This window comes from Aspergillus alliaceus, assembly GCF_009176365.1.
Source record: "Aspergillus alliaceus strain CBS 536.65 unplaced genomic scaffold BDW43scaffold_36, whole genome shotgun sequence".
In the NCBI taxonomy this organism is placed as follows: Eukaryota; Fungi; Ascomycota; class Eurotiomycetes; order Eurotiales; family Aspergillaceae; genus Aspergillus; species Aspergillus alliaceus.
The window spans coordinates 205,721-231,043 of record NW_022474719.1 but is presented as its reverse complement, the minus strand read 5'-3'; the positions used below and the strand labels follow the sequence as shown (position 1 = coordinate 231,043).

Here is a 25,323-nt window from a genome sequence, read left to right as displayed (position 1 = left end):
GACAGTCACACGGCGACGTGAATGGTACGGCGGAAGATTGGAGGGTTCCTTTGCTTACATTTCAATAGGTACTAATATTGGGCTGTACATGCCTTATATACGTGAGACTTCATGCTCACTTTTCTGTGAATAATTTCCACGAGGGCAACGAATGGTGACGGCACGGCTGTCTATTGTAGGCCAAGTTCGATTCACCCAGGAGTGGCTGGAATCCTAGTCGCTTTGAAGTCAGCAGCCCCTGGGAAAAAGGTCAGTACTAATAAAAGACGAGCTGGAGACGCTTGTGCAACCGTGAAACCATGGAAGACACACGTTCTGCCGGAGCAATAATCCTTCTCAGGCTGCGTTTGTGGAATGAGACTGGAACGAAAAGAAAGTCGCCGAAGCAATCAGCCCCTGGCTTTCATTCTAAAATGTGTGATGAATGCGTGACACAACATGCAGTCATCCAATATGGGTCTTCGCAACCTCTCGTTGGCTACCCATTGCACAATCATCACCCAGGACTGCTAATACCATGGAAGCTGCTACTAGGTGACTTGATATTTCCTCTGATCATTTTTGTGGAAACTATGCTTCTGATGCATTCAATGGTATACAGTAGTCGTGGTTGGTTTCATCTCTGCAAAAAGTGCTATAGGTACTGGAATTTTCCCCTCTGCTAAAGATTTTAGTATTTTCACCGCTCAGACATCGTTAAGCTGAGTTCGGTCCCATATCTACTGAAGTGGCATTACCCTAGGAGATGTCGTTCGTGATACTTTTGTCTATTTACTGTGGAACGGGCCATCAGACAAACCTAATTTATATAGACTTTGGGCCCTTCAAACCGACCAACAGGGAAGAATCGACGTAAATATTAGCAGCCACGGATATAGCTATGTCGGCCGAACCCGTAAGAGTCTGCGAATGCAAAAAAAAAAAAAAATGTCATGGGACAAAACCAAATGGCTTCAGATAACTCGCCTTGTACCGTGTATCATACCCTAATGTCTACTGATCCTTTGGGCCTAGAACTTCGATTGGTATCTGCGCGAGGTTACGGCTTTTTTAGGCCAATGAAGATCATATGAGATCTCTTTAGCATTACAGTAGAAGAGGAGAATAGTTCTAAATTTTGTTTGTTTCCCTCTTAGCTCTCCGTTGCCCTTTCTTCTTATCTCAATAATGAATAGGGTTATGTTAGAATGTGTTGCTGTCCGCTTGGCTCCATCATGCCCATGACCCTGCGCTTTTAGGTTCCACAAACTTCGCAACTGGGCACCATGATAATAAAAGCTAGTGCGGCCGGTGCAATGCCCTTTCACGATAGTGCTGGCCCTAAATGACTTGCTGGCTCCTCCCGTTCGCGCCCGTGATATCACCGGTAACTCCCAATGTAGGATAGAGGCCGGTATTCGGAGTGTCTTCTTTGATCCCGAAACGCTGCTGATATGATCTTCTTCACATGCGGCTTTAGGGTATTGTGATATACAGCGTCCTTTACCAAGCATTTCACGTGTATTTCAGAAGGAAAGATCGATGACACTGACGTGGCTCTGGCATACAGAGGTCAGCTTATGAGGGGTACGGCATCGGAGGAATTTTCGGCTCTAATCCTCCCATCTGCCTATACTCAATCGAACCGGAAAGACCGCACAAAAACTCTCAATATGGACGACGAAGCAACCCTGGCTTGGGAGGTAAAGAATTTAGCATTGGGCGACCGACCAGAATCCTTACCCTTCCGTCCTCCAGCAGATATTGGCATTAGATTTGATACCCCTCGATTCCTCTTTCGCATCGTAGCCCCTAAGACCCTTGGTGAGGCAGACGAAACATGGATGCACTCGTAATTGACAACCGAGGATAGTAACAGGCCTAAAGAAGATATCTTTACTGACCTGGATGACTAGAAACGGGAAGATAATTTCTTCTCGTCGAATAGCTCGTTGCTTTACACCCTGTAATATATTTACTACCGGCATTTGAGTGCTATGGATGGATGGAGCTTGGATGATATTAAGCTCTATGTAGTGGACATGACACTGTTTCAAGTAGGGACGCTTGCTCGTGATATGTATTTAATTAATGCTTTCCGCGATTCGACCGTGACCTAGAGGATTTTCAAGAACTACGAATAGGAGGGGCTATTGCCATAGTAAACATCTCTCACAGGGCTCCCTGTGGGTTGCAGGTAAATATCAAGTGGTCTCGGCCAAGTCAATCCTTGACGACAATCGGCTACGTCGTATACGACCCCGGCTCAAGGAGAAGGCCGATATTAGTCCGAGGACGGGGAGAGTAGAGTTGGCAAACGAAGTGCGTTGTCTTCGTGAGAATATCTGGATTAGGCCTCGCGTATCGAATGTCACGACGGAAGAAATAAGCGAGCGGGTCCAAGCCGTCTGTGAAATTGCTGATATATATGACGCCGGCTGGAGATTCTCCATGGCTGTGTACTTCGCAGCCCTAATTGGCGACCCTAAGGCCGTAGATCTCGAGCCAACCAGTATGTATACCGCCTTCTTCGTGCATTCCCAGTCGAAATTATCATCAGGCAGCTCCATGAGCTCTATTGTGGCGACATTCTGTTTGCGGCTATGGCTAATTTTGACTATTTCATCCCTCCAGGCCCTAAAGTCTGTACTATGATGCCAATGTTGAATACAAACTGTCTGAGTTGGCAAGGATTCAACAAATTATTTTAGACATGTGCCGGGGTTTCCGAATGAGTTTATAGGCTAGTGTCCCCACTTCTCACAAAATAACATATACAACTTGCTAATACTGGGAACAGAAATTATCGTCAATGCTAAGGAGCGGTTTCAGGCTTTATGCGAAAAGTGCGACATCCCGACAGGGAGAAGGGCTCACAAGTATATTGATTCAAATCGGACATTGACTTCAACTATCCCAGAATTACTAGCAAAGCTTAATGATTTTAACTTGCTATGCCACCGTATTGCAAGGGGCCAAGAGTCTCCTGCGCAAAATGGAAATTGAAACGAAAGAGAGCTTACCGTGTGCTTGGGATAGCTGGCTTGCAGATACCAAGTTGAGCGTTATGGAACAAGATTTAACCTTCTATTGCGAGCTTATAAGTTGAGAGAAAGTGTCGATTTATTGTTCATGCGTGTATTGATAATATGGTCTGCGGGATAGTTTTATTGCCTTTAACGTCTTGAAATGATTCTTTCGTAATTTACATCAAATGCAAGACGCTGATGGAAGGTTCCAAGGATACGTTCCCTAGTCAGATAGGCCGAGAATATCACGGGTTTCTGGAGATCAACAACATTAACGTTAAGAAAGACGAGATGCTAAATTATGCTCCAATTTTGTAAGTCAAGAACCAAGAGGGCGAGAAATGGAAAGAAAGAAAAGAGAAAAGACCAGTGAAGCTCACAAGCTGGTAAGGTACAGGAAGATCGTTCGATTCACACAAAATGTGGAGACCTTATAGAGCCTGCAAAGCAGGTTTCGAAGGCCTGTCAGATGGAGAGCCACTATACATATGGTTATATTTCGCAGACTATGGGAGCGAGTTCAAAAGCTGCCCGTACTTTTTTGTACTTGGTGATGATTACACCAGAGCCTAGACAAGGCAAGGCTGGTTCATATAACTGAGTTTACTATGGTCTGAGGATGTAACAGAACATGTTAAAATATGCAATCAGTGCGAATGCTGGCCAGTACAAGCAGTGGAATTCGTTATCTACCACGATATAAAGGGAAGGCTGGGAGAGCAGGTCATCCAACAGGGCAGTCGCAAAGGAATCTAGTATATACATTTTTCTACAGTGATCATTTCTCAGAATTGGGCAGCGCAAGAGAGGCCCTATACACTTGTAATAGTAGGCTGTGAATCCAATAGGATTGGTATATTAAACCAACGTACTTAAAAGCAGGTATCATATCTCAGCACAAGCCACTCTCATGTAAAGCGACCTGTTAGGGGCCATCTTGGGTTTGGCAGTGTACATCCACACTAGGAGCCCGGGTTCTATTATACGTGCGGCCTCAAGGGCTACATTTATTCGGCAGCTTGGATGGGAAGAGGGGAGCCCTGTGCTCTGATTGAGTATTGCTCAAGCCTCATGAAGGATGGTTCCTCACAGGCCCGCCACTGACGCCTCAGACGCTGCCAGCCCGATTCATCGCTCGCCAAGCTACAACGGAATTTGGGGAGCACGACCCTGTTCTATCTTCTTAACCGGTTCACTCTGCTCAGAGCTTGGGTGGCCCTAGTAGGGCAGACCCTCGGACAAAAGGGGAAAACTGAAATCTCATGTAATCGTTAGTATTCTGCCGGCAGATACATCCATAATACTTGCTTGGTTTCATCAGTTGATTACTTGTCCTTATAATTGAGAGGAAGAATAATTATTCCGTTTTCTCATCATAAACTGGAGGGTTTATATGCAGCATGCATATCAGGTTGATTGGAAATCAATCTGTTTCCATACGGAATTTATTCCGTAGATGAAGCTCTATGGTTTTACCTGGTCAAGCATCAATTCACAACAAAAAGATTATCCGACAAAAGGCAAGAGAACGCAATGCTGACTTACAAGGCAAATGTATACATTTTATCTCCGACATCCATACTATCTGGTTTATGTTGATAAGTCTGAATATAAAAAATGGATAGGCTTCAGAAGTAAGGGCTGATCTTCAAGCAATACAATACTAAATCAGGTGTCTAAACTCCATCGAGATCAGTGTTACCAGATACTTCCTGCTTACTCCCAGAATAAAATTAGGCTTTTTCGTGTATTCCGGGGCTCAACAGATGCGGCATACTTTGAAGATTTTATTGAAGAACTACGCCAGCACAGCGGATCTGTCAACTGTTGCCACAAGAAAAAGGACAAAAATGTCCCTAAAGTTTATATTACACTGGAATTCCATCTAGCAGCTATATTGCAAAGGTAGCCCACCAAAACAAAACCTAATAAGGATTCAAAGGAAATGATAAGGGAATGGCCATAAATATAAAAGGGAATGACCATAAATATAACATTAATATACTATAGTTCTGTATCGTTTTAAGCTCAATATCCCTAGAAAGACAATCATGGAACGATTTGTTCAGGAACTTAGTAATTGGAGTAGTTCCATGTTTCTCCCGCGCCATGAGCATGAGGGGTGCGCTCTCTTCTGATACATTATTCTAGGATACTATTATCTGACTCCCGCTCTGGACATTTTTCAGAGGATGTAACACCCTGATCAAAAAAATTGCCCAGTATTCTCCACGGATGTCTCTTTTGCTTTACACGCGTCATCATTTTCTTGGTTGTCTAAGCTCGTAGAAATATGGTCTGGGGATGTAAGTATACCGTTATAGGTCGAACTTGTCGAAACCACTATCATCCCTTGTACATTTTCATCTTCGAGCATAACTTTGTCTTTGGCAAGCATCGAATTACCTGAAACAATATGCCTTGAACCCCTAGTCAGTTTGTCACTCCTCCATGACTGTTTCTGATGATAATGAACTGATTGAACGTACTTTTTTGGAAAGCTTGATATTAGCGTGTCCAATAAGTTTGAATGACCCACTATAACATAGAGGCGTGGATCTTGCCTAGAGGCTTCTTTTGCTAATTTAGCTCGACATATACAAAACAAGTCGATCTGGCATATAGCCATCTTGCTGTAGAATAATCAAGTAGCTACTGGATTTTGACTTGTCGTAAGGCCCGATTGCTCGGCTCTGGTTTAGTATTTGTATCAATCCGGCATGATCCGCACACAGCTTACTGTGGTCTGCCAACACAGTGCTAGCACCGCAAGCAATCAGTAAGTGAAGCTGATGCAAGAGTATATGATCCGCTAACTGTCCAGTAATGGTGGAAGCGGTGCCGTATTTATAGACCAGTCATGGAGTCTCCATAAAAGTATATCGATCATTGATGGACCCGCTAATATACGCCACCAGTATTGATCCACGGGACTGCCACACCACAAAAGCTTGAATATTAAAGGCAAAGTTTTGGAACATTGCATACTATTATAGTTGCGCGCGTGATGGTCTGCTAAGCATTAATAGTTCTGTGACCCATTCCGTAACTATGGAGAACTATACTTTTGTGAATATAATTCCTGACATGATACCTACTTTATTCTGTCTACGGAGCAGGTCCGTAGTCTTGCGATGGTTCACGAAGCAGACTGGAAGCTTCCGGGTGTTAGAGCGATTTTGGATCCACGAACAGGATAGAATACCCTGTAAACTTCATTAAGATTAGTAATAACGGGCCTTGATGTAAGTATGCGATAAGAGAGACATGTGGCGTTCAGTTTTTCCTATAAAGGAACTCCTCAGTTTTCGTGTGACGGACCCAACCCAAAATGATCCAAAGTCGCACAGAAATACATATACAACGAGACTCAGAGGCATTTCAATATGTTCTAATCGACAGGCAGAAGAGATACCCCTTAAAGATGACAGTTTTAACCTATAAACCTCAGACCAAATCGACACATTATCACGAAGCCAAAACAACCATTTAAAGTATAGGAAACCAAGTCCTATCTCAACAGATCTCTTATGCGTCGGGAAGCAGGCTCTGGCCTCCATGACACAGTGTGCTTCCCTCACCTAATCATACCGGTCAAATACCTCCATGGGTGAGAACAGCCAGCCTTCTTTAAAGTACTATTGCAGGTCAGATTTATCCTTCAGATAATGTTTTGCTTATGTTAGCTCCCTCTGACCACTGTTCTTCTTCTGCGGCATGACTTAAGCGGCTATAGCCAGAGTCCATACATCTTTGTTGGGGCCCGTACATACAGTAATATGTCAAGCACCTCAATTTGTCGTACGCCTTCACGATTTTTCTTAACCAGATCACCGCATATCCTAGTTGTTACTTTGTCTTGATTTCTATCGGCCAGAAGGGCAGTGTGCAATTTCCGATATCAACTCTATTCATTTTCACATACGGGGAAAGCGTAGTTGGTTGAATGTCAGAAATGTCACGGTACTTGTGGACAAATCGGAATGCCTACCCTAAGTCCGACCAAGGAGTTAAAGGTTGGCATACAAGTCCGATACATGGCTTACGGCTGGGGAACTAACTGGGCTCCTGTCTGAGAGATGTTCAAGTTCCAAAGGTTGTGAATTACGGTTCAAATCGCTCCAGTCAAGGGGGCAGACGGGAGTGTGTATTTCGCTGAGAAACACCACTTGGATGTCCGTACTCTCGGGAGGGCAGATGCAGCTCATTTTTCCCCTCTCCCAGAGCTAATGAATAACTTGTTTCATGCTGTTGAGCTTCCCGTAGACCCGATTCTCCCAATTCCCAGCTCACCCTTGGTTGCCTTCTCTTCTGGATGTGAATCTCCACCGCAGCGTCACTCGCCCTGTGGTGTAGAGATGTAACCCTTTGAGCCTACCTTCTCCTTAGTGACGCGGCGGCCAACCGAGCTTCTGGAACAAAGATGTCCTCAGCAATTGGATTATCGTTCCCCGAAGGCAGCCCCTAGTGGCTCACTATTTGCATATTTTGTGCTGCAGATCTCTATCATGGTCGTGCAAAAGGAATATAGAGAGAAATTGATAAAAGTTAAGGTGTATGTTTACTACACGAGGCAGATTCCGTCAACTACCTATGGATGGACCGCGACAGAGAAATGGGATCTTCAAACATTCGGAAGATAGCAAGGCACTAATACAAAGGGGTAATACTGGCCTTCCCTCCTTGTTTGAGGTTTCTAACGCTATTGACCATTGGTTCACTATCCGAGATAGGACTACCCATGATACATTGTAGCCGGAATTTCTAGACCGGCGAAAGCAGATTCACCATGGGATAAATGCTGAGTGAAGTTTTCGAAGGAGCAGCGCTTGTAGCTAGTACGTGACGGATTCTTTCAGCCCACTCATGAGAAAAACAGGAAAAAGTATACGGCAGGTAGTCCTTTACAATATTTTTCATCATGGCCATAAACTATCTCCTAAAATATCTCAAATTCTCGCAGCCTTATTCTAAGCTCTCCCTAGTGGAAAATGGCCCAAACGGGGCCTGTCAAGCCAAGGCAATCAGTATACCATTAGTTGAAGAAAACCAATATCAAGCCACTTACCCTGTCCGTTCCAGGTGACAGTCTGGCAATCGTCACATGTAGCGACATTATGGTCCCAGCAACCCTTATCGGTAAAGATAGACATGGTGCCCGGGGTCGCGCCATGGGCCTGAAAGGTGAATTTTCCCTTGCCTTGTACTGGGCCGATACAGGTGTTGTCGTTGGCATCACCGGTGTCGGTGCATCCCTGAGGCCCACAAAGCTGGACATAGCCGGCCGACGCTGTGGCGACGAAAATAGAGAGGACAATGCTCTTGAACTGCATTTTGGACAGGGTTTAAATAGATTCTTTGAGGAATGAGATGGTGACAATCGTGATGGCTATGCCGTCTGATAACTACGCCCAGAGGGGGATACTTGCGGGTTTTTATATCTGGAAATATGGGGAGTTCAGTACTTTGGTTGGTTGCTTTCTGCCTTGAGCATTGGCATTTCCGAGCGTGTCTAGTGAGCTTTTACCGAGCTGGATGGAGACGGCACTGCATTTTCGAGTAAACAATGATGTCGAGGTTGGGGGCCGGAAGCACAGTGGGGTCCACTTGTCGCCAAAAGCCGACCCTACCTTACCTGATTTACTGTTGGAGTTTCCTTCCATGGAATGCTTTCACTGCTAGCTAAACAACGGTCAACAGTTGATTTGTCTGTTATGTTTCACTTGGCTGGGGCTGAGACTAAGGTGTGCAAGGAAAGAATGTGAAGAGTAGAAGCCGAAGAGACTCATAAAGTTTGGCTTCGCTGATCCACACATTGATGACCAAGTCAATAAAACCTAACTAAAAATGGTTAAAGATCTCCTATCATGAGCAATCTAAACTAGAATGGCTTAGAGCAGAGAAAGCCCAGCCATTAGATCCCATTGTGTTTCCTCTTTTGGTTGTTGCATAACTGCCAATTTTGTACTAGTTATGCAGATTCCTTCTAAGTTGGGTAAATGTACCGTTGGGCGTGTATATATGCGAATACTACGTCCGGCATGGTCACCCTCAGAGCATTCGATCAATGTGTTTGCTACTACATTGCTCCTGGATCCCACTTAAGCCAAAGAGCTTTTAGCAATGGTTTTCGGGTATGCTCTTTATGGCAATCCATGGCCGTTCTAACTAACCTGTCTGCTAAAGAAGTCCAAAAGATTAACCCTAAATTACCTGCTCTATGTCCACACTGAATACAGTATTTAATCTTGGCAAAAATAAAGGCAATATCGCACATCGAATACCTGCAGTAGATAAAACTAGCAGAGTCATACCCTGACTTCTCGCTTTTACGGCATCACATATAACATGATGTAATTTGATACACTCTACAAGCTTCACTTAATAACAGGCTATCAGTAAGAAACTGATAGGCAACTGGTGCAAAATTGCCTAGCTATTGTAATGAACCTTACAGGTAGAATAAAAGGCAAGGTGCATATAGAGAGGCCTGGTACGAGAATGACAAGGTTCCTTCTAATTGGAGAATCGAGGTCAGTCCTAATGGCTGGACAAGCAATAAGATTGGCCTACGTTGGCGGTAGAATCATTTTATACCTCTTACTGCCGGCCGATCTGTGGGAAAATACCGTTTACTTATTCTAGATGGCCACAATAGCCATCTAATGCCTTAGTTTGATTAGATCTGCGCAGAGAATGATATTATACCAATCTACATGCCTGCTCATGCTTCCCATAAGCTTCAATCGCTTGATATGACTGTTTTCATGCCTCTAAAACGTGTGTACGGGGGCCTAGTTGAATTGAAAATGCGCTGCAGGCTTAATCATATTGATAAGCTTGATTTCTTGGAGGCCTATCCTAAGGCCCATAGGCTGGCCTTTACTAGCAGCAATATATATAGTGCTTTTAGAGCTACCGGCCTAGTTCCTCTAAATTCTGAGTGTGTTCTATCTCAGCTGACAGTTTAGCTTAAGACTCCTACACCTCCGGGTAGTAGACCAAGCAGTCAAGGCAGCTCAGCGCCTAGAATGCCTCATACAGTCAAACAGTTGAAAAAGTCGGAACCTAGCTTTAAACTGCTACTTAAAAATAGGTATCACAGTCCTGATTTACCTATTAAAGCTGGTCTAAATCAAATGATTAAAGGCGCTGAACAAGCTATACATAATGCAACAATATTTAAGCATCAACTTGAGCAATATCAGGCTATACATGAAAAGCAGGCTAAAAAGCAACATCGTTCTACTAAACAGATTACTTTTGAAGAAGGCACATCAGTATCTAAAGCCCGAATCCTTATAGAGCGCCGAAATCAGGCAGATGAAGCTAAACAGGCAGAAAGGGCCTTACCTACTGAATCGGCTTCTAAACGCGCCCCATTCAAATGTTCTGGCTGTGGTGTACAGGGTCATAAAGTTAGCGCTGCCCGAATCGATAGAACTACTCGTCCTTATATAGAAGTCTGAATTCATGATGTTTTGACTATTTTTAATTTTGTGTATGGTGGTTGGGGTGCGGGTCGCTTACCGACTACGTTATACTCTACCCTATTATTAAGGAGTCTTGCTTAGCAGTGATCTTTAGATACTATCCAAAAATTTTAAAGTGGCCTTACAACACAAGTAATATTAATATGATATTGATAATTTGCCCTATCTAGACACTCTATTTTTCTGGGCACAGAAGAATAGTGATACAGGGAGTTACCAATCATCAGTTATACAGCGGTGCTTAAATAATAGAGTATTTTATATTATTAGTAAACTCAGCCATCTCCAAAGTTTCCAATACAGATTAGTCTTTCTCTAAAAGCTCCATTAGTAATGATATTACTAGTCATAAATTATATATATGAAGGTAAGGGACATATATTAGATATAATATAATTCAGGAATCATCCCTTCTTATTTCAGACAATTAAACAACAGGTTCTACAATCTAGTATCTGAAATTACGCTAAGAGCACAATGAAATGGTATATACAAATTACTATTTATTATATTGATCAAGATCTGCCCGATTGACCTGGAGACTATAGAAGTAATCTAGCTGTTTGTAATTGGCTTCCATTAATCAAGATAGGATAACATTATTAGCTTAACAGAGAAAACAGAATTATATAGTATATAGAAAATCTGATATCCCTAACTTAAAATCCACACACATGCATCAGGGCACCACGGGTAGCTCAGTACTGATATAGTAACTATAATGGGAGACCAAGTAGTCAGAACTAACTCCAAGATTATAGTCACTATTAGCATATCAATATATACTTTATATAACTGAGAGCACTCCTGGAGGCACTTAAGATAGTTAAACAGACCCTGGAGCCTTTACTAGCTCTGAAAATGATACTAGGCATAACTATATATGCTAATATATATTTACACTGTACACTATCAAAGTAGGCAAGCCCTATCTATAAATATTGATGACCTGCTCCAGAAAGCAAGGATTAAGCTTCAGTTTATTGACATCCTATAGATAGCGACAAGAAGAGTGCATAGCTAGCAAAGAATATAGCGGCATATATAACTAGAGAAGACCAGCTACTATATCTACCTAACAAGACTATCACTAATTTAAGATTCTCCACTTAGAGATAGAATTGAAGTCTCTCCAGCGTACCCGGACCCAGAAATCCCAAAGAATAGCTAGAGACAATTGTACTAAGAGAATCAACTCTATCCTACCAGGAAATCATATTCAACGACTAAATGGTTAATTTACAAGGCATCAAATGTCAATATTAGCGCAGCTCTGGACAAGCCATATCCTATTAAACATATTCCTAAACCGAGTCGGCAGGATAGATGACAATACATGCGAATGCATACAGGAACCAGAAATTATAGAGTATTTCCTCTTCTACTGTTACTGGAGAAAAGATAGGCGTGAGAAAATAAAACGACTGATAACCCAACAACACGGAAATCTATCCCATGCTCTGGGTGGCAAGCCAGACCAGGTGCCAGTAGACTCACGACAAGGGAACAGAAATAGGAGATGGGCTCCAAACATGGACGTGGTCAATGCTATACTTCGATTTGTTAAGAAAACCGGGAGACTTGGTAAAGATGATAGAATCACCATCAGAGAAAAGTGAAAGCCCCGTGTATATAACCGATTATATCAGGATAGATTAGCTCAACAAAACATCCAGAAGAAGCGTTGCTGAGACGGCCTCCTGAACCAGGATTAGGAGGAGGACGAAGATGGAAGAATATCATAAATTCATAATCGCCCATCCCTCAAAACATAACACACCTACAGCTCCTAGGATGCCTGCGATGAAATGGCCTAAACCGCTTCGGCGTCTTCTTAGCCCCTTCATCTTTTGAAAGCCACGAACGCTCGTTCTCATCCTGGCGCACCCTTAGCTTTCGAACAGCCTTATTAAACGCCTCCTCAACATTAACATTATTCCTTGCCGAAGTCTCGACATACTCGCCGTCCAATTTCCTAGCAAGTCTAGCACCCTCCGTTTGTTTAACCGCCCGCTCACGCTTTAGATCATTCTTATTCCCGACTACGATCAAGGGCGCATAATACGGGGGACCAGGATACATCGCGGGCTCCACCGTAGAGTCGTCACCTATGGCCTGTTTGATCTCCCGGACTTGATCGTAGTACTCTTTAATATGGGAAAAGGATTTCCGGGAAGCAACGTCGAAGACCAGGACGAATACCTGCGCCTGTCGGATCCATTGCTCGATCAAAGTTCCGTATTGCTGTCGGCCTGCCGTGTCGATGACGTCGAGGACGCATTCCTGGCCGTCGACAACGGTAGTCTTGAGGATGCTATCATCGGCTGTCGCCTCGTGTGTGCCGGGGAAGTGATCGAAGCAAAGCTGGGCTGGTTGGTAATTGTACTTAGTTCTCAGCGATAGGTGCTTACTCGTAAAATGAGAGCGGATTTGCCGACGCCTTCGTCACCCATGACTACTACTCTTACAATGTCTGGCATGGCCGGTTGGAATAGACGCACAGGGATTGTTAAAGTGGGAGAGAAGGCTAAGGAATTGGAATTATGTGGCCGTCGGTATAGCAGTAGTGACAATAGGTAGGTCCGGAAGCTCTTAACCTTGTACTAATTGTATTGATCCTTGGGGCTATCTCCATCTCTCTATCAAGCTTTATGTCATCATCAAATCAGCGGGGTCTGGGTCATTGCGCGCGTGCTGGCCGATTACCAAGGATATGGGAAATAATTTTGTAATCTCTTGCTTATTTTTAGAGGAATATCAGTGGGTTCAATAGGGCATGATTCAATTTTCTTGAGCTAGAGTGTTTGGCAATGATGTCAGGAGGGGTGGCAAGTGTACCCGTGGAAACGAAAGTTGTCTCCATAACACTGGACCCCACCCTGGATTCTCGTTGCGGATCGACCTCTTCTGGCGTTCAGAAGTGGCATCTCCAATACGCAAACCTGACATGACTGCTCCACTTCGCCCCCAGAGTGTGTTCGTTTTGTCGAAATTTGTTGGCAAGCCAGTGAGACCCAGTGAAGTGCAGATTCTCTGTAATGTTACGTTATATTCCTTATGCATCATGGACGATGGGTGGAGTAGCCTCGTGTTCATTTGTCCTTGTCCCAAGGGGTCAACCCTGGATGTCCCCTCGGCTTTCTCTCCTGGAAGTTATCCCACATTGGATATGTTACACAAACGACCATCTATGCTTCGTAATAGGTAGCTTATTCTTGTTCTATATCTGACTCTAATCAGGTACTAGGATGCTCTGAGTCTTCGAAAGTGAAGCGTGAGTAAGATACGGAATAATAATTGGCAGCATATTGATCGCCGCATAGCTATATTTAGAAGTTACGCACAATATACCATATTAGTCGAAGTCATCTAGTGAAGCATCCACCAAAAGCCTCGAGTTAAGCTTGATTGCCTGTCGACATCTTACCGCTGTCGTTGAACGCAATTGGGTCCGGCACAGAGTTTCCGTTCTTGACAGTTGTCTCGAGAAGCTCACCCGACCTCCTATACACAAGTCGCATCTGCTTCCTGGGTTTCTGGTGCAACTGAGCCAGTAGTATCGTGCGATCTGAAGGCTACTGTTTCGGGATTTAAGCTCCACATTGTTATTTGTCTATAGGTTGTTCTGTAGCTGTTAAGAAGTGGTACTTCAACATACTGGTATGGACAAGTGTTGTCGGAACGAACTCCAGTATCCTACCAAACAAAGGTGACACTGCGGTTAACAGATAGTGAGCGTAGGGCTCGATGGGTCCTCGGGCGCAAGAATGCGTGCCCCACCATTATCCAACTGTTCAGTTTTCAAAATTCATTATGTCTGCCTGTCTGGAACTTATCACCCACATTGCTACTGCAGTTTACCAGGATATTCTTCAAGCATATTTTGCAGCTACGGTGCCTCAACCGGTCGAGGCGTCTCGCCGGTAGGATTGCTCTCCATCTGTTGTGGGTATGTGTATTTTGTTGGTTTTCTGTATATATTATATATGGTCTGATCTCATCAATAGATCATACGTAGCGAGCATTCTATCATTTAGAAAGCTCAGTTGCACCGCATTTCTCCTGGGTCTGTACATTCGTGTTTTTGACATGATCCAGCGCACTTTTCACATATTGTTATAGTACTGCATCGCGCTTGTTTGTGGCCATAGCTCTGGCAGTTACGGCATCACATTGGTCGTCGTATATAGCGATACTCAGTTGTAAAACTTTTGATGGAGTAGCCGGGTCATATCACTGTCCCGAGAGAGGAAATCACCATTGACCCATAGACCTTTGGTCCGCTAAGCCAGTTGAATTTTCTTATTTCCGCGTTGTTTCCTTTTCAAACGTTCTGTAGAAGTCTTCCTTCACCTCGCCATTTTTATTGAATATATCTGTTTTTCGTACGCTGTCAATCTTGATAGGAAACCATGGTTCCCTGTTCCGTTTCGCTCCCTCTAGGGCTTCCAGCCATTCCTAATGCTCCCGCAGCTTATCCGCATCTTGTTGATTAGCTAGAAATATTCTAACATTTGATCCTGCAGTGATTTTAACTCCTTCAACTTGAACTTGTTCTGTCTCTTGGCTGGTTTTGAGCGCTTGTTGGATTGTGTTCTTAGCTATAGCTCCATCTGCTAACTTCTGCTTGGTATTATCACTAGCGTTTCTTACTTGGACAATTATATTAGGAAGTGTCAGTGCTGTGGTTGTTGCTTTAGTTACTGGTGAGATAACCAAGGAGGGAGTAAGCTGTGATGCCCAAGTTCTGCTATTACTAGGTGTTTGTGTTCCTATTGGTGTTGAAGTATTGGTTCTGGTTGATGTATTTTCATGGATTCCTTGGACAGTTTTCTTAAGTTCGTTAATCTGATAGGATTCTATCTGACTGTTGAGATTATTAATGTGGTCTCAAAGAGTAGCGATTTGTTTCCCTTGTTCCTCCAGTTTATCGTCTCTACACACACACACAATTTATTAACGCCCGGCGGCTAAGCCGAAAGGGCAACTATCACTAAGCTACTAATACATGTCCTAATATATAATATGCCTCCTTAAAGCCCATACATAGTTGCTTTTAGTATATGTCATCTCATCTGTCCGCATCGTGGCGGATTCTTGTGGATTAGTAAGTTTGTTAGTAGACTGGCTTAAAGGCGCTTCTCCAAGTATTTAATATCCTATCTTCAGCAGCTGAAGCGCGTCTACTGTCTCTGGCATAAGATGATTGGTATGAGTTCAGTCAGGAGGATTGGGTGATTAGATAATTATCTACATGGTTATATAGTGTCAAGTCGGCCTGTAATGATTATAAACTGTATGGAGGCCTGTACTGCTTCTAAGTTTGGGATCCAGTTTTAATCTTCTGATAGTGATTTTTCTTCTAGAAAAAAGAATATATTGTCTCTATGGATATTAGTACATTGTAGTATTTCTGCTTAATGTACTGTCCACTTTTAATATTAAAAGAGGAAGTGCTCTACAGTCTCTCTTGCCTGTCTATATATACACTGCTCTGTCTGCGCTGCATTGACTCAGTAGAGATATCTATTTAATCTTGCCATGCCAGTCCAGAGTAGAGCCAGCACACTCGCTTTATTCCACAATAATTGATTATACAGCTGTCGGGTGTATTTACCCGGGAGTGCTATATCCACTCTTTTAGTATATTTCCTAACTTTCTTTGGCAAGCCTTTACTAGTATCTATATGGACTTGTATAATATTGAGGGTGGTTAATTTCATTCTGAGAAGCTCTATATATAGAGTAGTGTTGTTTTGGATTACTGTCCTGGCCTGCTCTTTAGCTAGGCCTAACAGTTTGTTATCCTTGCTTGTAGGAACCTAACAGATATTAATCCTGTTTCTGTTTCTTTATAGTCTTCTAATTAACTTATATATTTGGCAAATATATTCCTGGCATAACTGTTATCGCAGACTTCTTAGTGTAAGTACAGCTATGTGTTTGCTATTGCAGCCAGCTTCCTGAAGTACAGGTTCTGCTCTGATCTTATGCCAAGTATAACAGAGAAGGACTTTGTCACAGTTAAACCTTAGGCTTAAGGCAGGATGACAAGTTGCGATACTATATATACCGCGCCTGGGAGATCAACTCCGATCGGAGTGGATCGTAGTGGATCTTTTTACCTTGTGGGAAGATCTAACGTATTGAATTACTAATCCCAGGAGTAATCCTTTACAGACTTCAGCTTCAGCTTTTCATACTTACGCGGCTACTTCTGGATAACTCTACCAAATCCTATTAATCTATTGTGTGCTGAGCTGCTTACTGTAGTCTGTGTTGATCTACCAGCTTCTATCTGGGTCTCAGGAATTTCCCCAATATTGGTCTGCACATGTTCCTTCTATAGTGATAATATAAATAGGTTAATAGTTCCCAGTGTTTCTATCTCTATATTTTTCAGTATATCTGCCACCTGATATAATGGCGAGCGGTGAAATCTTCTGAATTTCTTGATACACGCTGTATTCCTGCAGAATGGGTTAGTTTCTGGTAGAATATAGATATCTATCTATATCTTTACTGCCTGTTTCTAGAGCTGACTATATGTAGTAGTAATATATACCTCTGCTTCTGCTATACTTATTATAACAGTAAGAAATGTTCCTACAATTACTTAAGCTCCTACTCTTTATATCTGTCAAGGGTATTTACTATTCAGGGTAGAAGACCTGTCTGTCACGCGTAAGCCTTAGGCTTAAGGCCCTGATGGCAAGTTGCGATACTATATATACCGTGCCTGGGAGATCAACTCCAATCGGAGTTGATCATAGTGGATCTTTTTACCTAGTGGAAAGATCCTACGGATCGAATTGCTAATCCCAGGAGTAATCCTTTACACTCCTTACATATTAAAATGCAATAGACGCCTAGATACCAAATGAAACCCTGGGCAAAACAGCAAATCATAGAAAATAAGATCACATTGCCGTAAAATATAATAACTAATGAAGAACGTCTTGGCAAAGAGCACAGCCAATCAGAGCAAAGGCTGGCGCAGTGCGATCACAGCGTCATTTTGCGGGCAGCTCGCGGGCGGTAGTTAACCCTTTCTTTCACTCAGTTCCTTCGTTTCAGGGCAAAGTCAAGAATCATACAAGAATTATACAAGAATTATACAAGAATCATAGATGTCATCAGAATAATCAATATCTTCAAGAAGAGCCCAAAAAGGCTCTATACTTGGTCATTTTAAGACGTTTTATGAATTGTATCCTATCTCTTATTCGGGACCGACCGAATATCTGTCCGCAATCAGCCTTAGTCACTTTAAGAGAATCATTTTGTCTAGCGACTATTGGAACGAATGTCTAAAAGAAGCTGTACTCCATTTAGCGCCTACTTTTATCCATGGAATGACGGTCTTCATTTCAGCAACCATTCGCCATGGTCCAAATGCAAGGCTGTGGTATGAGGACCCAGTTCAAGGCGCGTCCATGTGTACCAATAACATAAATGTGCTGACAGGCGATCCCCGGACGACTCCTGTTGTGGCTGTTGCTCTTTTCATGGTCGCTGACGTCTTTTAAGCAGCCCGGTATCCCTCTTCCCCTCTTCTCCCATCATCCGACCTGTACTGACGGCTTGAACACTTCACTTTACCCTGACACTGAAACTGTAAATACGTATCCAACTTGTCTGAATGCTATGGAGGAGCCAGTGAGTGTGTCATTGCATGGTCGGAATAACATATACTGGGTGCTAATAATATAGGACTCAAATATCATTTGGGCTCTCGCAGCAGACCTGGACAGGCTGACCCCTCATGCTGAAGTGCATGAGATATCCAGAGTTGAGGTACGAAGTATGGAAAGTGTTGTTGCAGACTGATGCTCACTTCGACCAAATTCAGAAATCCTTCGAAACCCAAATCGAACGCGTCTACAAGTGCCAGCGAGCACTGAACGGTGTTCCAATTAGGGTCGGCAATCTTCACCATGCGAATGTCCTCGTCAAGACCACTGATGATCGATTGTACTTCATTGGGTTCACCGGCGAGAGATCTGGCCCCGGCTCCACCGGTACGTCGTCTCTTCTAGATAGATTACATAACACTAGACGCATCCCTCTACTAACAGAAATAAACGCACATAATAGAATTCTTCGAGGTCAAATCTGCGTCCGAGGCTCTTGACAACCGCTCACGATTTACCGAGCACAATCACACGAAAAGCGGCACGACTCGTCGGCATTGGCTGAAGGCGAAGACGGGGCAAGCTCCTGGATCCCCGACAACACTTGGAGACCTAGTTCGATTCTGCGAGACGATGGCTGCCGCCAAAGATTATCACGTTCTCAAACACAACTGCCAGCATGGCCAAGCGGCACTACTTCATTATATGGATCGGGCCTCGCCAAAGGCAAGCACTGCGGAAAGCTTCCAACTGAAGACAACCTTAACTCATACGGCCGACCCAGTGCAGCAGGCCGTCGAAGCCAGTCTCTTCAATCAGGCAAAGTCCCACCAACAGCTACCCTTCAACTTTGTTTCTACCATAGACATCCCCACCGCTCGGCAAAGCGATCTGCACTATATGCCCTTTGCACCCTCGAGACCCCAACTCAGAGACCATCAGCCTTCAGGATTCGCGCCTACTACAGAGCATCCAGCCAGCGGCAGCGATCAGCGTCCACCCCCCTATACAGGGAGACACACACCTAGACCCAACTATTCCAGTGGGTCTCTACCCGAGGAAGAGCCTCGCATTCGCGTCGAATCGAGGGAAGGTACTGGCAGATTTCTCACGGCAACCGTGGTTGGCGGAGCGGCGGGGATGGGCTATTCCGGTGCATCCGCCATGGTGTTTCACGGGGTTTCTCTGAGTATCAAATTGGGTGTAGGAATCAGTGCTGGTTCTCCGGCTGTGACGGTGGGTGTAGCTGCCACTGCACTGAATCCAGTCGGCGCTGCATGGATGGCCGGCGTTTTTGTAGTCTCGGCAGGAACACTGGTTTACGGTGCGTTGAAGTCACAAAGTAATGACTGAAAGTGAGGAATGGGATAAGAGTTGGGTCTGAAAAGGGGGTAAAAAAGAATATGGCTGTTGGGGTCAGTCCAAAGATTGAATCTGATCCTGACCTTATCTTTCTATGCTATTCAGTCAGGTGAAAGTCCTCGCTAACCTACCACAATCAAATTGCTGGGGTAAGATGGCGTATGGCAATTGGTGTAGGAATATTAGCGTGACGAAGTTAGGGTAAACGCAGGGCTACAGTTGTACTCCTAAGCAGTGACAACAGTTCTGCGACGTCCTCTGTGTGTCAGATCCGAATTAAGGAGTCTCCAAGGTTTTTCTGCATTCCTATGATCATCCCACAGGACCGAAAAAGCCCGGTAGTAGACCAAGTTACCATCGCCATTAAACCCCCTCACATCTCAGATCAAGATCTCAATCGATTGGCCCACAACATCCCGGAAGCCAACATACAGGTACCTTACGACCTCGACTGTCTTCGTATCATTTAGCTCGAAATAAAAGAATATTCGAGCGAGATGCAAGGCATAGACTAGCCATAATAGGACTACCAAAATTGATAATGTTTATTTAAGATTGTACATATACATAGCATTGCTGGTCTTGCATAATTTAGAATATCTATGATCAGATGTGGAAATCATAAAAGTTTAACCATGCCACCACGAAAGAGCATCGGACATTGAGGCTATCATTCCACATCCAGAATCGGCAACAAAGTCATCATATACATCAGTCCAACAGCCAAGCCTGTCCGAAACACTCAGAGCCTCAGAATGGAAACAGCTAATTTTGGCTCAAGTGATTTGTTATTCTTCTCCAATTTCGCAATCCTCACCACAACCTACAAAGCAATACACGGGCCCGAAATCACAACAAGCATTCTTTGCCCTAAGACCCTATCACAACTCTTTGAGCAGACAGAGAGCACCACCAATGGTCCTAGTCGTCTGTGGTATCATGCTGGCGGGCTTGTCTCCGGCCAGAATATTTTTGCACCCTTGTCCAACTCCTGGTATCTCAAGCTCTCCCCAGAGCACTCGCTATTGTTGTGCCTCCAAGTGTTGGGCTGCCATCATGGCGTGGCTAGCTGTAATTGGTTCACGGATAAGATGACTGCACCTCCACCAGAACCGTGAAATCACTGCGAAGCCTGAATTTGAGAATCTTGATAGTGGCTGTGTTGCACCTGCTGTTTTTAGTTTGGATGCCATATTGAAGATAAAGATATAAGTTTCTGGAATGTCCTGTGAAAACAACCCCCTCAGCACGGCCCCCTGCACAGCCCTCTTCTTTTTCCCTTTTCAGGACTGCTGCATGAGCTGAATGAGACCGAGCCCTGATCTGATTTGCTCAATGCACTCTCATCGATTTTAGGAAATAAAAAGAAAAAAGGCGCTCACGGTCACTCTGTTATCGGGGCTATGGTAAAGCCCTATAAGGAGTCCGTCGTATCCTCGAGTTCGCTTATTTCTCTTTCCTTCTTCATCCATTCCGTTTCCTTGATAGTTTAAGTGATTCTATTCGCTAGGTTGTTTCAAAACGAGAAGAGGAGGTTTACGAGATAGTCATACTTTCCTTGGTACGGTGCTGAAGATGGGGGATGTTCTCGGAGTAATAGGCCTTGTTCTGCCTCCAGTAATCAACCTTTTGAAAAAGGGGCATAGGAGTATCAAGGACATGGAGGAACTGCTGAAGGACGAAAGCGATACGGCGAAACTAGTTGATGGCTTGAAACAGCTCCTGGATGAGTTCAACGGAGCGACATTTACCACAAATATCCGTAAGATGGACAAAGAGCTTTATCTTCTACTCGAAAAGAGATGTCAGAAGTTGTACGACACGATAAGGGATGTACAAGACCAGTTTCGGGGTGGCTGGGCTTCTCGTGCTTTTGCCTGTACGAAGTCTCAAAAAGAATTGAAGAAACTGAGATCCGAATTCGACTCTGTTATCAAAATGATCAATAATTTTGAAAGCACCTCCAATTTCATGTTGGTTATCTAGATATTTCTTTTAATCCCTTGGTGTTCACTCTACTTTTGTTATTCTTTCCTGGGTGAGAAGGTGTGACTAAGTGGTTTAGGCAACGGTTGCGTGGAGAGGACCTCAATAATCATACCATTGATGAAGCGAGACTGAGCAAAACAATCATCACTGCTATTTCCCGCGAGTTGACGAAGAGAATCCCTCACCAGCCAAACGACTACAGAGGATATCAACGTGAGAAGGTATATCGAGTCCAAAAGGCGGGAGCTGGCCGATCTCAGAAAGGCCCCTATCAAGCTCGTACAAAAATAGAGAAATGTATCAAGGTTCGACAAGAGGAAGGCGAGTGTCGCAACTGCGGGACTACTGAACATCGGGAGAAGTACTGTGCCAATCGCTGCGTTAAATGTTCGTACCAGATAAACACAACTATATGAGACCTGATGCTGACATTACACTTCCAAGGCAATCAGGGAGATCACACCGTATCTGGCTGTTATAACGACGTTCGCTGCTACGATTGTAAGTTGACTTGGGAAGATCGAGAACGGAGCTAACCATGAGCTGATGTAGGTGGACGATGGGGACACATGCGCAATGACAATACCTGCCCACAGAGATACCGTCAGAGATCCAGGTGGAACTGAGCGGACGATCGCATAGAGTTTTGCAAGAATATACTATATTGCAAGTTTCCGTGTGTTTGTTGCTCTAGAGGGTTGATTTAGAAGTGCCTTAGAATGACTAGCATGGACGCACGAATCCTGAAGGCAGAGGTTGAAGTATGATTGTGTTTTGTTAGAATATGCCTAGAATGTTATTTGTTTTTAATTTGGACTTCAGTTTGCTTTGTAACTAGTAGAGCATATGATGTGGCTGAGTTCACGATGGCAGCGGTATGAATAGCTTCCCACGCTCTGTTAAGGATAGGTGAGCCAGAGGCCATTTCTGTGTGTTAATGGTCTGGTCCCTGGCGACTCGATGTTCTTGAACATGTTGTCTAAACCGTATGAATAGATTGACTTGACATCTATCTTTTTGGTTTTAAAAATTTATTAGATGGAGTATTGCTTATACCTATTTCTTTTATAATTCAATACCCTAGAGTATAAACTTGATTTATATCGGCATCTTAGGCTTTCTATATGGGGAGGCCAGCCATGCCGCTATTAAGGGCAGTAGTGCTGGCTGGGCCCTGTTGATGAAAAAAGGCATTATAAACTCAGAACCCACCATATGAAGAGACCTATTAAATATGTCGAGGAAGGAAGTAATTTGGAGACTCACAGTGATGTACCTGATGATGTCCGTGAGTAGCTCTATGCCGAGGACGCACAGCATGTTGAAAAGCACAAGAATAAACCCAAGGTATCCCGCAAACAGATTCATGTGTCCACCAATCAATATTACTGCCCCCCGGGGCACTCAGCGCAGACCCCAACAGACAGATCTGATTCGGCTGAACAGCCGAGCTTAAGTCATAACTTCATTAATTCTGTTGGTATTCCAGGGTTCCTACATAAGATAGCCTTTGGGGTAGGCTCATTTCGCTGGTTGCAGTATTAGTATCAGCTGTCGGATTTCTGCTTCTATCACCTGGTCATGGTAATTTATTCAAGTTTTGGCAGATGGACTAGCTTCAGGTCTACCTGTGTTGTGTTACCTGCCCAGTTTTCCCGTTCTCCCGATCTCAACCCAATCGCAGGATTCTTTGCGGAGCTGAAGTATTTGTAAGACGAAATTAGCAGATGTATATGGGTCAGAATTCAAAAGGTTTCCTTAAACGGAGCTTAGACGTTATGAGGTCTAGAAGAGAAAGCGCAAAAGGTCATTTTCGACATGCGAACATTGAGGAAGCGAGATATACGCATCATATATCGTGAAATATATACTACATTTATTCCCACTTCATTTAAATGTCTTGCTACTACTTAACAGAGGAGCGGAACAAGAGAAGTAGGCGCGGTAGAGCCAGTATCCTCTATTATATCTTCCCCATCGTGGAACCGCGACTCCAGAATAGATCTGCCATGGTTCCAGGTCTCTATCAGGTCATTTTCTGCCTGGATTTCCTGCATTTCAACTTCCTCTCTACTTGGTTGATTGTGTGCAGCCTTCGCTAACACCCGGCTATTGATGTGGATAAAGATCAACTTATCCCCATGCTCTATAGAGACTCGATTCCTGGTTTTGGTGATCTGGAGATTCTGTACCGCAAAGGCCTGTTCACAGGCAACTGAATTGGCAGTTGTGTTTACCAGTCGAATAGCCAGATCAGCGAGACAGCTTGATACTCCAGCGATAGATCGCTAGTAAATTATTAGTCAGACCCTTACTCCAGTCAGTATACTCACCTGCATCTTCCAGAATAGTTCTGGACTGTTTGTGTGTTCCCAACGCGGTGCGTCAAAGAAGGGACCGTCCTTGGCTCGGAATGCGCTGAATTACTCAAGTGCAGCAGCTGGGTTTGAGCAATATTGGATTATAATATTATTGACTTTACTTTGCAGGTTGGGAAGCATCCTGGTGCTGCAGAGTCGCGGATCCAAGTAGAATATTGCCCAATGAGCATCACTTACCTGCTTGTTCATTCGCTGCTGAAAAGTTGTTGGTGTTGAATTGAGAGATCCTTATCAAATGGCTTCAATTGCTGGCAATCCTTAAGATGCTTATTGATTGAGAACCAACGTGGCACAACCTTGGATAGGTCTGATTGAGTAGTCTCAGACATTTTGATAGCTTCATGCACATGTTTAAAGATCTGAACTAACTTGCCCAAGTGTCTCCAAAAGAGGTCATCCTGCAGAATTGCCCTGAGTGTATCACTCATGTCAATATCTAGTCGTAGCGATAATTCGGATAATGCTGTCTCAGATCGCTTGACACTTTGTAACATGGCATATTGGGAGCCCCATTGGGTAATAACCGCATTTAGAAGGGATCTTTCCTCTCTATACTCCTTAACTTGGATCTCTCGCAGGACAGCTAGCTGAAGAGGCAAGTGATTAAAATGTGTAATAGTAGTTTGGCACTTTTTAAACACGGTGCTAATTGACGGTAGAGCGAAAAGGTCTTTGGCTAATAGCTGCAAACCTTGTGAATCGCATCCAATCATTAAAAGATGAGAAAATTGAGGCCATCGTTGCAGCTCAACCCAGGTAGATCGCATTGTTGAACATGCATCAGTATTAAGGGCATTTAATCTCTCATATCGATGATTAACTAGGATTCCGGCCTATAATATGCAGGGTTAGGTAAACTTAGAGGTCAAGTCTGGTAAGTTATACCTGCTCAATAATCCAATCCACCAAGGCTGGAGCAGTCTTTTTAGTTCCAGGTATTTCTTTAGGACACCAGTAATACCGCTTTATGCCATCAGTGACAGGAAGGTTCATAATCCGATATTGGTAGACTCGTCAACTGAGATATTAATATAGCGAGATTTGGCAAGGACATTAAATCGTCCCTAAAGAATCCCTCCCGAATATGCCGGCCGCTATCTACAGACCCGGCCATGTCTACGGACGCAGATTCTTCTCCGATCGCGAGCGACATCATAACAGGGAAGGGCGGGAGCTCAGCTGGTACGAAGCTACCTCCTGTCCCATGCTTGGTCGTTATACCAGCCGGCCAATAACATTGATAGCGGCACATTGCCCCATGAGCAAGGCGCCGCCGACACTCTTCATTCCATCCCATGCAGCAATATCACCTGCTGCAAAATGGTAGCACGCATTTGGAATATCCGATGCAAATGAGAGCTTAAAAGTCAGAGGCGTATATTCCGCTCCTAGCAAGATATCAACTTACTCGTGCTTCACTTTTACATAACCTCGCCCATTCAGACAGTCTGCTGGT

At 43.9% G+C, this 25,323-nt stretch overlaps 4 protein-coding genes across 4 annotated transcripts; 2 read left to right on the top strand and 2 right to left on the bottom strand.

Annotated features, from left to right (window-relative positions):
• Positions 1 to 7,989: 7,989 nt before the first annotated feature.
• BDW43DRAFT_313300 (uncharacterized protein) lies at positions 7,990 to 8,341 on the bottom strand (the record flags this gene model as incomplete). Its single annotated transcript, XM_032047568.1, has 2 exons — positions 7,990 to 8,015; positions 8,077 to 8,341. 2 exons carry the CDS (start codon positions 8,339 to 8,341, stop codon positions 7,990 to 7,992), a joined length of 291 nt encoding a protein of 96 aa, XP_031898058.1.
• A 3,924-nt stretch (positions 8,342 to 12,265) lies between these two features.
• On the bottom strand, positions 12,266 to 12,981 carry BDW43DRAFT_301890 (Ras family protein; the record flags this gene model as incomplete). Its single annotated transcript, XM_032045135.1, has 2 exons — positions 12,266 to 12,865; positions 12,913 to 12,981. The coding sequence occupies 2 exons, from the start codon at positions 12,979 to 12,981 to the stop codon at positions 12,266 to 12,268; spliced, it is 669 nt and encodes a 222-aa protein (XP_031898057.1).
• A 5,167-nt stretch (positions 12,982 to 18,148) lies between these two features.
• On the top strand, positions 18,149 to 19,488 carry BDW43DRAFT_313298 (uncharacterized protein; the record flags this gene model as incomplete). The annotated part of the gene is made up of 4 exons (XM_032047567.1): positions 18,149 to 18,160; positions 18,215 to 18,298; positions 18,354 to 18,522; positions 18,599 to 19,488. The coding sequence occupies 4 exons, from the start codon at positions 18,149 to 18,151 to the stop codon at positions 19,486 to 19,488; spliced, it is 1,155 nt and encodes a 384-aa protein (XP_031898056.1).
• A 1,514-nt stretch (positions 19,489 to 21,002) lies between these two features.
• BDW43DRAFT_142654 (uncharacterized protein) lies at positions 21,003 to 22,258 on the top strand. The gene is made up of 4 exons (XM_032038336.1): positions 21,003 to 21,470; positions 21,563 to 21,873; positions 21,931 to 21,987; positions 22,039 to 22,258. The coding sequence occupies exons 1-4, from the start codon at positions 21,073 to 21,075 to the stop codon at positions 22,110 to 22,112; spliced, it is 840 nt and encodes a 279-aa protein (XP_031898055.1). The 5' UTR covers positions 21,003 to 21,072; the 3' UTR covers positions 22,113 to 22,258.
• Positions 22,259 to 25,323: the final 3,065 nt, after the last annotated feature.

Bases quoted from the DNA above. Each gene is read 5' to 3' on its own strand.
- BDW43DRAFT_142654 (XM_032038336.1), top strand. From the start codon at position 21,073: ATGGGGGATGTTCTCGGAGTAATAGGCCTTGTTCTGCCTCCAGTAATC. The intron at 21,471-21,562 runs GTTGGTTATCTA...TAAGTGGTTTAG, and splicing joins GAAAGCACCTCCAATTTCAT to GCAACGGTTGCGTGGAGAGG. The intron at 21,874-21,930 runs GTTCGTACCAGA...TACACTTCCAAG, and splicing joins TGCCAATCGCTGCGTTAAAT to GCAATCAGGGAGATCACACC.